The sequence below is a fragment of the Larimichthys crocea genome, chromosome XII, assembly GCF_000972845.2.
Source record: "Larimichthys crocea isolate SSNF chromosome XII, L_crocea_2.0, whole genome shotgun sequence".
NCBI classification, from domain to species: Eukaryota; Metazoa; Chordata; class Actinopteri; family Sciaenidae; genus Larimichthys; species Larimichthys crocea.
Window position 1 is genome coordinate 11191817 of NC_040022.1, and position 14045 is coordinate 11205861.

The window sequence follows — 14045 nt, forward strand, 5'->3', positions numbered from 1 at the left end:
GATTATTTTGATGTTGCCTCTTTGGTTTGATTCACTCTTTTTTTCATTTTCATTCTAAGCTGACTGCTGCTGCCACAAAGAGCTACAAACGTTTCAGAGGTCACCGTTCAAGCCGGCACGGTGGTCAGTATTCCGTGCTCAAGAGTAGATTACAGTGGACTGTTCCTTCAATTGTGCCGATATACATACTTTATGTCAGGTTTCAAGTTATGTTGTAACTAAGCCGGATAATTATTATCTAAAAATATTATTGTTTCTCTTAATTGAGGGGGTTAACTGGAAACTTATTAACTTATATGAGTAACTAACCTGACTAAAACCTTCAACAAACTAACATAACATAACATAACATAACAAAATAACATAACATAACTAACATAACATAACATACATAACATGTAAAAGATATGTTGGGTTATTAATTGACACTGGTATTACAGCAGGAAGAAACCATGGCAACACCTGCCGAGCTGCTGGAAACATTGGAACACTTGACAGATGAAGAGTTTAAAAAGTTTAAATGGTTCCTGCAGCAGGCTGAGGCCTTGGAAAGCTTCCCTGCAATCTCAAAGAGCCAATTACAGAATGCAGACAGGATGGACACCGTGGATGAGATCAAAGAAAACTACAACAAAATGCAGTGGAGGTGATCATCAAAGTTTTGAAGTTGATAAAAAAAAATGACTTGGTGCAGCATTTACTGAACCTCAACTCAACATCCAAAGGTAAGTAGGAGGCAAACAAATACATGCATAGAAGTTGGAACAGAGTTATAAATGCAGTGTTATGAGTTACGCTGGGATACCACCTGTGACTAGAGATGTTTGGATACCAATTTTTCCAATCCAATCATATGATCCAACACATATGATCCAAGTGTGAAACCTGTATACTACTAAGCCTGTATGATTGTTAGCATTGTGTTTGACCTATTTCAGGTTAAAACATTTGTAAAACATTTTCATATATAATATTAATAATTAAAATTAAATAATATAATAATAATTAATATGTAAACCATTAGTATAGGAATGCATGTAAACCAATCGTATTTACAGGTCATACTTGCCTTCCTGAAAAAAAAGGTGCACGTACCATTTCCTAAAACAAATAGCCACCATCAGTCTTAAATTTGATCCATAATCTTTAAAAAAAAAAATACAAAAAAGGTTTAGAGGGATTAGATTGGTTGCATGAAAGTCTTTTTTCAGAAATTATAGGTTATGCTGAATAGGTAATGTAGAAATATAAATGTGTTTGTGCATCCCTCCATAGCATATCTGCTGATTCTTTTTTCAGAGTCTCTCACTGAATGCCAGCGTAAACTAAAATCCAACCTGAAGAAGAAGTTTCAGCATTTGTTTTCGACAAAATCTGGAAAGCAGTTGTTGATGAATGAGATCTACACTGAGCTCCATATGACAGAGGAAAAGACAGAAAGCATCTGTGTGCCAAAGATCAGACAAACCACAACAGCTACCAGCAAAACAGTTCATTTGGAACACACTATCAATATAGGAGACTTCTTTGAAGGCTTACCAAGCCAAAATGGATCAGTTCGAACATTACTGACAAAAGGAGTGGCTGGTATTGGGAAAACAATCATGACACAGAAGTTTGCCCTAGACTGGGCTGAAGACAAAGTCAACAACAACATACAGATCATATTTCCAATCGCTTTCCGAGAGTTGAATTTGATTAAGGAGAAAAAATACAGCTGGGTGGGCCTTCTTCATCACTTCTTTACTGATACCAAAGAAGCAGGAATATCTGCTTTTGATAAACTCCAGATTATGTTTATCCTCGATGGTCTGGATGAGTGTCAACTTTCTTTGACTTCACAAACAATGAGATCCTGGCTGATATCGCTGAATCAGCTTCAGTAGACGTGCTGCTAACAAACCTCATCATGGGGAAACTGTTCCCATCTGCCTGCCTCTGGATAACCACATCACCTGAGGCAGCCAGTCAAATTCCTTCAGGGTACATTGACATGGTGACGGAGGTGAGAGGCTTCACTGATCCAAAAAAGGAGGAGTACTTCAGGAAGAGATTCAGGAATAAGGAGCTGTCCAGCAGAATCATCACCCACGTTAAGTCATCACAAAGCCTCCACATTATGTGCCACATCCCAGTCTTGTGTTGGATCACAGCAGCAGTTCTGGAGGTGTATTAAAAACCCGTGACAGAAGAGAGCTTCCCAAGACCTTGACTGAGATGTATGTTCACTTTCTATTAGATTGTGGAAGGGCTCAGACAGATCCACTCTGGAACCCTGAGACCAGCAAGATGGTTCTGTCTCTGGGAAAACTTGCTTTTGAGCAGCTGCAGAAAGGCAATCTGATCTTCCATGAAGCAGATCTTATGGAGTGTGGCATTGATATTAGAGCATCTACTGTGTTCTCACAGATCTTTAAAGAGGACCGTGGGATGAACCAGGACAGACTTTTTAGCTTTGTCCATTTGAGCTTTCAGGAGTTCCTTGCTGCTGTTCATGTCATCGTATCATTCATCAACTCCGGTGTCAACCTCTTGTCTGAAGATCAGTCAGCCTCCCAACAATCTGTGCTCATCACAGAGCAATGTGCAGTAAAACACCTCTTTGAGGGTGCAGTCAACAAGGCTTTACAGAGTCCGAATGGACATCAGGTCTTGTTCCTCCGCTTCCTCATTGGCCTCTCGCTGCAGAAAAATCAAGCACTTCTTCAAGACCTATTGAAACAATCAGGGAGTAGCTTACAGAGCAACCAGGACATAGTCCAGTACATCAAAGAGAAGATCAGGGAGAATCCCCCTCCAGACAATGCAATAACCTATTTCACGTCTCAATGAGCTGAATGATCATTCTCTCGTGGAGGAGATCCCACTACCTCAGTTCAGGTAGTCTGTCTACAAAAAAACCTGTCTCCTGCTCAGTGGTCAGCTCTGGTTTGCATCTTACTGTCATCGGACAATGAGTTGGATGTGTTTGATCTAGAGAAATTCTCTGCTTCTGAGGAAGGTCTTCTGAGACTGCTGCCAATCGTTCAAGCTTGCAGACTATTTCTGTGGGTGTACTTACTTAACTTAATGTACATATTATATATATATATATATATATATACTGTGAATGTTCTATTTCAGGATTTTTCTCATCATTTTCTGGCTATTCCATTTACAGGCTGAATGGTTGTGAGCTGTCTTCCCAGGTTTTCAAGCTCTGGCCTCCGTTCTTTGTTCCGAGTCTTGTAATCTGAAAGAGCTTGACTTGAGTTACAACACTAAGCTGAGTTCAAGTTTTCAGACGTTAAAGATGGCTTGAAGAGTCCACAATGCAAACTGGAGATTCTCAGGTCTGCTTGCTGATTTTATTTGACTTTACTATATCAAACTGTTTTGCTTTTGAATTTTTCTGTTTTAGATTGGTCAAGTATATGGAAATTTAAATGGATAGATTGCCACAGATAGCATGAGTCATAGAGCCACAATGTGCTATTATTTTGTAGAAATTTAGCAGGGTTGAAATGAACTGAAATTTTCCTTTAAAGCAATGGTTTTCAGACTGTTCAGTCTATTTTTCAGTAGATTGATAAAAATTGTGTGAGTGGTGAAAATGAACTGGGAGGGAACTGCATTCAGGGCACCTCAAGAGTGGTAATGTGGAGTGCTGTTTCCACTTTCTCCCTCTGCCAACTCTCACATTATGCTCATAGTAACTTCTGAATTATGCAGATTTAAGGAGGTTTAAAAGACATGAACAGGACATGATTGTTGTATTCTTTTTTGTTAAAGCACTTTAAGTAATGCTAATTAATTACTTCATTTTATTTGGAATTAAAAGATAAATAGTAAACAGAGTTTTTAAAAATACACTTAAAGCAGCAGATTATTTGGAGTTAACGTTAGTGTTGTTATTCAGAATTGCCAGTAGATGCGTTTAGTGTTCACAAAAGGAGGGCGAAAAAGAAACTTTTTTCGAAGAAGAAAATCAGAAAAAATAAAGCTACTGAATGTGATCTGTCGTGTATACTTTATTTCCTTTATATAAAAGGTAAAAAGACCGCTCGGCCTCCGGCTTCGCATTTTTTCCACACTTTTAGGAAGCTGCATCTAAACTATTCCCACAAGAGAACTTAAAGGAACTATGATGAAAAAACTTTCTGTCAGACTGCATTGATCAAACTTATTTTAAAGTGTTTGCTTTATTCTTCTTCAGGCTGGAGGCTGTGATCTGAATTACCAGAGTTGTGGAAGCTCTGTCTTCAGTTCTCAGCTGCCAGTCCTCCTGTCTTAGAGAGCTGGACCTTAACCGCCAAACACTGGGGGGACTCAGGTGTGGAGTGGCTCTCTGTGGGGCTGGAGAGTCCACACTGTAGACTTGAAATCCTCAGGTTAGCCAGCCTAATGACTAAGCACACCTACATCTGTTACTGTAATGTTTGTAAATCTTGTCCATTCTGTCTGATTGAATAGAAGGCAGGCATTTTAATTGTTGATCTTTTCTTTCTTTTTTTTTAGGTAATTGGCTGTTCGTGACGTGGAAAGGCTGTGATGCTGTGTGCTTTTTTCCTTAACCCCAGACCTCCCGTCTGACAACTTGGATCTGAGTACGAACGACCTGCAGGATTCAGGAGTGCTGGTGTTCAGTTCTGGACTGGAGAATCCACACAGTAAACTGGTGATTCTCAGGTCAGTCATTTTATTTGGTTGTATAACGGCGAGCGCCTGGTGGTCGGGTCCAACCCATGGGGCCGGCGGGCACAGCCGAAAAAGTCGACATGGGCCCCCTTCCCATGGGCCCACCACCCATGGGGAGGGGTTCTCAGGGGGGGAGCGGTGCGAAAAGAGATAGGCGGCAGTCGAGGTGGGGCCCTGGCGGGTCCGACCCCAGTTGCAGAAGTGGCTCTGGGGACGTGGAACGTCACTCTCTGGCGGGGAAGGAGCCTGACTGGTGCACGAGGGTTGAGAGCGGTACCGGCTAGATATAGTCGGCTGCCTCGACGCACAGCGTGGGTTCCGGAACCAGTTTCCTGAGAGGGCTGGACGCTCTACCACTCTGGAGTTGCCCCAGGCGAGAGGCGCAGAGCGGGGGTGGGACTGCTTGTTTCCCCCGGCTCGGCACCTGTACGTTGGGGTTCACCCCGGTGGACGAGAGGTAGCCTCCCTTCGCCTTCGGGTGGGGGGACGGGTCCTGACTGTCGTCGTGCTTATGCACCGAATGGCAGTTCAGAGTACCCACCCTTTTTGGAGTCTTTAGAGGGGTGCTGGAGAGCGCTCCCTCTGGGGACTCCCTCGTCCTCCTGGGGGACTTCAATGCTCACCGTGGGCGGCGACATGAGACCGGAGGGGCGTAATGGGAGGAAACGGCCCCCTGATCTGAACCCCAAGTGTGTTCTTGTTATTGGACTTCTGGTGCTCATGGATTGTCCAAACGAAACACCATGTTCAAGCATAAGGGTGTCCACATGTGCACTTGGCACCAGGACGCCCTCGGCCGTGTTCGTGATGCGACTTTGTGGTCGTGTCGTCAGACTTGCGGCCACATGTTTTGGACACTCGGGTGAAGAGGGGCGGGGCGCTGTCAACTGATCACCACCTGGTGGTGGAGTTGGCTCCGATGGTGGGAGGATGGCGGTCAGACCTGGCAGGCCCAAACGTTCTGGCGGGTTTGCTGGGAATGTCTGGCTGAATCTCTGTCGAAAGAGTTTCAAACTCCACACCTCCGGGAGAGCTTCGCTCATGTCCGGGGGGGGCGGGGGACATTGAGTCCGAGTGGACCTTGTTCCGTTCCTCATTGTCGAGGTGGCCGACGGGAGCTGTGGCCGTAAGGTGGTCGTGCCTGTCGTGGCGGTGGCCCCCAACCCCGCTGGTGGACACCGGCGGTGAGGGATCCGTCATGCTGAAGAAGGAGGCCTAAAACTTCTGGCCTGTGGGGAGTCCTGAAGCAGCTGCACGGGTATCGACATGCCAAGCGGTATGCGGCCTCGGTGGTTGCAAGAGGCAAAAACTCGGGCGTGGGAGGAGTTCGGTTGAGTATGGAGGCAACTTCACGTTTTGTATTTGCTTAACTTTAAGAATGGGTTCTTACAGTAGTAAGGTTGGTAAACTCTTTGAGGTAATTGTTATAAGAATTGAGCACAACATGTGATAACAGTAAGGTTAACTTGTTAATGCAAATGTGCTATGCATGTAAATAGACTAACATTTCTCAGAAGGGGAGAATCTGGATATGTACAGTTTATGTAGAGCATTATGCCAGGACACCAGGGGGCGGTGTTGCAGGGGAAACCTCAGGTTATGTTTGGTTGGACTGAGCCACGAGTTACTGTTAAGTGTGGTAATGGAAGTAAAGACGCTCAACGTAAAAATCCGTCTCAGCATCTTATTTACCAGATAAAGAACCTAATCCGACACAGGTGAGGTGAGTCTGGTTAGTATACTGTTGTATGCAGGATCATTTGGACCGTTCACACTAATAATAACCCTGAAAGCTTTAATTTAGCTGACCTATTGTATTTGACTAATACCATTTGAACATATGTGTGTCTTTGGGTTAATTGTATTACACACTATCATTGATGAACACACTTAAATAGCTTAGGTTTAAAGAAAAATCAAGGCCTTGGTTCTTTACAGAATTATCCATGATGACTCAAGGCAAGGAACAAAGCGACTCTATTGGCTGACTTTCAAACAATTTAGAAACACAGAATTCATCTTTATCTCTTATAATTAAGTAAAAATTTTAGAAAGCAGTAAATGCACTCAAGAACTGTGCTCAGCATAGAATAAAAATAATAATAAAAGAAGTAATAAATGCGTAATAAATATTCTCCCATTTCATGTCACACATAAATTGTGTTTCTCTCATTCATGCCTTTTGGAGAAATTGCTGAAGTCAAAGGTCAATGGTGAGGTCAGGAAGGAAGAAAGTGTTCAAGAGCCTCTGATGTCTTAAGCTGTATTATTTATTGATGCTTGATCAAGGAGAATTAGAGACACTGTCAAAGTTCATCAGAAGTGCCTGAGTCAGTCTCACGTTCTGCCAAACTCGTGCTGGTGGATCGACTTTAAACCCAAAGATAACACCACAAATACTGCACACCCAGAATCAGTCAAAGTGAATGTCTTTACCCATGGAGGTGTTATTGTCAGCATATTCTAGTCTGGAGACACAGATGTCTGTTTACGCAGATTGGAACGTCAATGGCAAGCTATCTATTATGACTATGAAGGCAGCAACAGGTCTCTTTGACCCTGGCCACCACAGTGTTGAGATATGGTGGCACTGAGTCAAAGCCAAATAATTAATACTGCCGAGGACCTCAAGGCCCACACGTGACCTTGTGTTACCTAAGGATAGACAATTCCATAACAATGCCAAGTGCAGTTAAAAAGATCATTATTTTGCTTTCAGCACAGAGATGGCTTAGGATAAAACCTGTTCAGGAATCTCGTGTGGTGCATGTTTTTATAGACCTGCATCGTTTCCTGGAGGGTAACAGTTCAAACAGGTGATGGCAGGGTGGAATGAGTCAGGATGGTGTTTGTCTTTTGCAGGTAGCAGGAGGCACAATTTAAATGAATGTTACATCCCTTATAACAAGTCGACAAATTACAAGATGCACTTTGAAATCTGCACTTGTCCTGAATGCAAGTCAGTATATACTATTTTCTCTGAGCCTAAATTCCCATTAACAGTAAGAAGCGTAAATTAGTAATTCTAGTTATTTTACTCATTGCATCTTGTATGAAAAGGTTGGGTGGAAATCCCTAACAGTAAAACATGAGTCATTATTTCCTCATTTTGGGTAATATTCTAGTTTTTGTGCTGTACATACCTGAAACACTTCACAATGACAGACGTACAACTCAACACACTTTCTAATCATTGTAGATCCTGATTTTTTAGACACTGTAAAGGGGAACTTCAAAGTTAATGCACCACCGAACAGCATATACTCATATCTCACAAAGGAATTAACGTGATGTACTGTACATGAGTAACGTCACAGATTTAAACCCTTGAGCTGGAGGAGGAACCGTAAACAAGACCTCAGACTGGAAAGAAAGGTACTGTTTTCTCACTTACTACTTTCACAGAATAACCAAAAGATAGCAGAGGCTTTGATGTCTGTCAAATCCCCTGCACAGATAGCTTGTTTTAAAGTATTTGGTCTTCATTCACACATAGTTCTATCATTTAGAGTTAAACTAAAAAAAGTCAAGTGTGGGCCAAGATTTGTAACTGGATTTACCCGTTTGTTCACTGCCGTATATCAAAGCAATAGTTTGCTATTCTGGGAAATATGCTGTTTTGCTTTCATACTCTTGTTCTGTTCTTGCTCTGTCTGACAGTAACAGAATCCACCAACCAGCTTCTTTAAAGCTCACTATTATATTAAATCTTGTTTGTTCAGTCTGAACAGAAACTTAAATGTCAAAAAAGGGTCAGGCGACTAAAGAAGAACCAGGAAGTGGCTGCACATAAAACCTCAATTTACTGTTTTTACTCTTTGGTGAACAGTTTCAATTAAAGCACGCACAATTTGTCAATTTGTAAATGACAGGGCATGTGTAACTTCCTGTGGTGGATATGTGATCTACATAAAGTATAGTTCATCCCTGACCATGGTATAAAATATTTCAAAAGCCAGCTCTTAAGTCTGAACCTGTGCAGTAATGATGAATCTCTCTTGATACTCTGTATAATGGCGATCTGTGAGTCCTCTGAGCTGTCGTGATGACGGTGATAAATGAACTCATCGCTCTCTGTCTTAGTGTGGCAGCAGGCTCTTTTCACCATGAAAAGGTATTGTTTACAGTTAATATTATATTTGTCTTGCAGTACTGTGGGTTTTTGATATCATGAATTTGTTTTATTTCTTGAAAACTATATATTTTTTAGTCACTGGTAATGTTGTTTTTTATAGCCATACAGATACTCTCTTCTGCTAACACACTTCAATATGTAATATACTGATGTGTAATATGTTGCCAGTTGATTATTTGATGTTGCCTCTTTGATTTGTTTCACTCTTTTTTCATTTCATTCTAAGCTGACCTGCTGCTGCCACAAAGAGCTACAAACGTTTCAGAGGCACCGTTCAAGCCGGCAGGTTGGTCAGTATTCAGTGCTCAAGAGATAGATTTACAGTGGACTGTTCCTTCAATTGTGCCGATATACATAACTTTGTCAGGTTTCAAGATATGTTGTAATAACTGGATAATTATTCTAAAAAATATATTTTTTTCTTAATTGGGGGCTTAACTGAGAACTTATTAACTTATATGAGTTAACTGACCTCTAAACCTGGCGAACATAACATAAACATAACATAACATAAACATAACATCATATCTAACATAACATAAACCAACATAACATAACAACATAACCTGTAAAGATATGTTGGGTTATTAATTGACACTGGTATTACAGCAGAAGACACCATGGCACACCTGCCGCTGCTGGAAACATTGGAACACTTGACAGATGAGTTTAAACAAGTTTTAAAGTTTCCTGCAGCAGGCTAGGGCTTGGAAAGCTTCCCGCATCTCAAAGAGCCATTACAGAATGCAGACAGGATGGACACCGTGGATGAGATCAAAAGAAAACTACAACATAAATGCAGTGGAGGTGATCATCAAAGTTTTGAAGTTGATAAAAAAAAATACTTGTGTGCAGCATTATCTGAACCTCCAACTCAACATCCAAAGTAAGTAGGAGCAAACAAATACATGCATAAAGTTGGAACAGTTTATAAATGCAGTTATGAGTTTTACGCTGGCTTATAACCACTGTGCGAGCTGTTTGGTACCTTTTTCCTCCATGATGATCCTCATACGTCCGTGTGCCTGTATACTACTCAGCCTGTCTGTTTTAGCATGTTGTACTGCATTTCAGGTTACCATTTGTTACATTTCCAATTCTATCATAACAATTATAATTAATCAACTTAAATACCTTATATTATATAGGACTTTTAACCATGTAGGTGAATCGGGAGAATAGCAGATAAACCAATCGTCTTGTAGGGCCGGTCATGCTCTCCTTCCTGCAAAAAAGTGCACCTGTACCAATTTTTCCTTAAACCAAATACCCCAAACATCAGTTTAAATTTGATCAATCTGTAAACATAATAAATACAAAAAAGGTTTTAGGGATTAGATTGGTTGCATGAAAGTCTTTTTTTCAGAAATTATAGGTTCTGCTGAATCGGTAATGTAGAAATATTAAACTGTGTTTTGTGGCCATCCCTCCATCGCATATCTGCTGCTTCTTTTTTCAGAGTCTCTCACTGCTGCCAGTGTAAACTAAAATCCAACCTGAAGAAGACAGTTTGCAGCATTTGTTTTCGACAAAATTTGGAAAGCGCGTTGTTGCTGAATGAGCTTACACTGAGCTCCATCTGACAGAGGAAAAGACAGAAAGCATCTGTGTGCCAAAGATCAGACAAACCACAACAGCTACCAGCAAAACAGTTCATTTGGAACACACTATCAATATAGGAGACTTCTTTGAGGCTTACCAAGCACAAAATGGATCAGTTCGACACATTACTGGACAAAAGGAGTGGCTGGTATTGGGAAAACAATCATGACACAGAAGTTTGCCCTAGACTGGGCTGAAGACAAAGTCAACAACAACATACAGATCATATTTCCAATCTTTCCGAGAGTTGAATTTGATTAAGGAGAAAAATACAGCTGGGTGGGCCTTCTTCATCACTTCTTTACTGATACCAAAGAAGCAGGAATATCTGCTTTTGATAAACTCCAGATTATGTTTATCCTCGATGGTCTGGATGAGTGTCAACTTTCTTTAGACTTCCACAACAATGAGATCCTGGCTGATATCGCTGAATCAGCTTCAGTAGACGTGCTGCTAACAAACCTCATCATGGGGAAACTGTTCCCATCTGCCTGCCTCTGGATAACCACATCACCTGAGGCAGCCAGTCAAATTCCTTCAGGGTACATTGACATGGTGACGGAGGTGAGAGGCTTCACTGATCCAAAAAAGGAGGAGTACTTCAGGAAGAGATTCAGGAATAAGGAGCTGTCGCGAACATCTCACACCACGTTAGTCATCACAAAGCCTCACATTATGTGCCAACCTCCTTCTTGTTGGATCACAGCAGCCGTTCTGGAGAGGATGTATTACAAAACCAGTGACAGAAGGAGCTTCCCTAAGACCTTGGCCTGATGATGTATGTTCACTTTCTCATTCGATTGTGGAAAGAGCTGCGACAGATCCACTCTGGAACCCTGAGACCAGCAAGATGGTTCTGTCTCTGGGAAAACTTGCTTTTGAGCAGCTGCAGAAAGGCAATCTGATCTTCCTGAAGCAGATCTTATGGAGTTGGCATTGATATTAGAGCATCTACTGTGTTCTTCACAGAGCTTTTAAAGAGGGACGTGGGATGAACAGGACAGATTTTTAGGCTTTGTCCATTGAGCTTCAGGAGTTCCTTGCTGCTGTTCATGTCATCGTATCATTCATCAACTCGGGTTTGTCAACATTTGTCTGAAGATCAGTCATGCCCTCCCAACACATCTTGTGCTCATCACAGAGGCAATGTGCAGTAACAAACCAGTTCTAGGCTGTGCAGTTCAACAAGGCTTTACGAGTCCGAATGGGACATCAGGTCTTGTTCCTCCGTTCCGCTTCCTATGGCCTCTCGCTGCAGCAGAAAAATATCAAGCACTTCTTCCAAGACCTATGAAACAATCAGGAGTAGCTTACAGGCAACAGGACATAGTCCAGTACATAAAAGAGAAGATCAGGGAGAATCCCCCTCAGGACAATGCATCACCATTTCACTGTTCAATGAGCTGAATGATCATTCTCTCGTGGAGAGAGATCCAACAGTACCTCAGTTCAGGTGTCTGTCTACAAAAAACCTGTATTTTTTTTCTGCTGGCGCCACTGCTCCTGCTCAGTGGTCAGCTCTGGTCTGTATCTTACTGTCATCGGACAATGAGTTGGATGTGTTTGATCTGAAGAAATTCTCTGCTTCTGAGAAAGGTCTTCTGAGACTGCTGCCAGTCATTCAAGCTTCCAGACTATCTTTGTGGGTGTACTTACTTAACTTAATGTACATATTACATATATACATACTGTGAATGTTCTATTTTCAGGATTTTTCTCATCCATTTTCTGGCTATTCCATTTACAGGCTGAATGGCTGTGAGCTGTCTTCCACAGGTTTTCAAGCTCTGGCCTCAGTTCTTTGTTCCGAGTCTTGTAATCTGAAAGAGCTCGACTTGAGTTACAACACTAAGCTGAGTTCAAGTTTCCAGACGTTCAAAGATGGCTTGAAGAGTCCACAATGCAAACTGGAGATTCTCAGGTCTGCTTGCTTTGTTTTAAGATTTTATTTTACATTACTATGTTAAATTGTTTTGCTTTTGAATTTTTCTGTTTTTGTCTTTAGAACTTGGTCCAGTATGTGGAAAATCAAAATGGATAGACTGGCATGAAATTTGGGAGATGTTCATGTGCCCCATATAAAGTCAGCATGAGTCATAGAGCCACAATGGCTAAATATTGTAGAAATATAGCAGGTTGAAATGAACTGAAATTAAATTTTCAATTTCCTTTAAAGCAATGGTTTTCAAACTGTGCAGTCTATTGTCCGTAGATTGATAAAAATTGTGGAGTGGGGAAAATTAACTGGGGGGGGCACCTGCGTTCAGGGCACCTCAGAGATGGTAATGACGGAGTGCTGTTCTTCCACTTTCTCCCTATGCCAACTTCTCACATTATGCTCATAGGTAACTTCTGAATTATGCAGATTTAAGGAGGTATAATAAGACATGAACAGGACATGATAAAAAGAGACTTAAAGGAATATGAAGAAAAGAACTTTCTGTCAGACTGCATTGATCAAAACTTATTTTTAAAGTGTTTGCTTTATTCTTCTTCAGGCTGAGGGGCTGTGATCTGAATTACCAGAGTTCTCAGCTGCCAGTCCTCCTGTCTTAGAGAGCTCGACCTTAACCACAACAACCTGGGGGACTCCGGTGTGAAGCGGCTCTCTGTGGGGCTGGAGAGTCCACTCTGTGGACTTGAAATCCTCAGGTTAGCCAGCCTTATGACTAAGCACACCCACATCTGTTACTGTAATGTTTGTAAATCTTGTCAATTCTGTCTGATTGAATAGAAGGCGGGCATTTTAATGTTGATCTTTTCTTTTCTTTTTTTAGGTTAATTGGCTGTTCAGTGACGTGGAAAGGCTGTGATGCTGTGGCTTTTTTCCTTAACTCCCAGACCTCCCGTCTGACAAACTTGGATCTGAGTATGAACGACCTGCAGGATTCAGGAGTGCTGGTGTTCAGTTCTGGACTGGAGAATCCACACAGTAAACTGGTGATTCTCAGGTCAGTCATTTTAATTTGGTTGATATAACGGCTTCTGGCACTTTTACCTTCAGGTCCCAAAAGGTGTGATACTGATACTGATACTGAAACTGTGGAGATAAATGTCTCTGCAAACCTGAGAAGGGTGTTATGAGTAATCATGGGAATGAAAACCAGAATTATCCAAAATAATATATATAATATATAATATCAAAAAGGCTGCTCAACATTTATTTTGAATTTACACCCATAAAAATGATGTTGGGGGTTCTTGAAAAAATGTCCTCAGATAATTATTAGAATTATTCCATAAAATAACTATATTTAAAGCTGAATGGTACAGTCATACTAATTATTTGACTTACTGAATGGATCTTATTAACTTTGTTTTGACTTTAATTTATATACTATATTTTGTATGTATTATCCACCTGTATTCAATAAATACTTTTTTCCTTTATTTCTTTATTTTATTTTTTAATTTATTCCTATGTTTGTTCTTCAGACTACGTTCATGTAACCTGACAGAAAAAAGCTGTGAAGTTCTGGCCTCAGTGCTCACCTTCCATTCCAGCTTGAGGGTGCTGGACCTGAGTCACAACAACCTGGAGGATTCAGGAGTAAAGTTCCTGTCTGCTGGACTGGAGAGTCCAAACTGTACACTGAAAACTCTCAGGTCAGCAAAGATTTTTTTTTTAATT

At 41.3% G+C, this 14045-nt stretch overlaps 1 protein-coding gene across 1 annotated transcript in view; it reads left to right on the forward strand.

Annotated features, from left to right (window-relative positions):
• The first annotated feature begins 452 nt into the window (after positions 1–452).
• Positions 453–14045, forward strand: part of LOC104936977 (NACHT, LRR and PYD domains-containing protein 12) — a 38621-nt gene continuing 25028 nt past the window's right edge. Inside the window, 13 exon segments of the mRNA XM_027284987.1 lie at positions 453–514; positions 622–725; positions 1300–1833; positions 1836–2165; positions 2168–2822; positions 2824–2880; positions 3161–3171; positions 4560–4649; positions 10809–10978; positions 11926–12056; positions 12162–12335; positions 13192–13365; positions 13850–14020. Of these exon segments, the coding sequence (XP_027140788.1) occupies positions 453–514; positions 622–725; positions 1300–1833; positions 1836–2165; positions 2168–2822; positions 2824–2880; positions 3161–3171; positions 4560–4649; positions 10809–10978; positions 11926–12056; positions 12162–12335; positions 13192–13365; positions 13850–14020 (2663 nt within the window).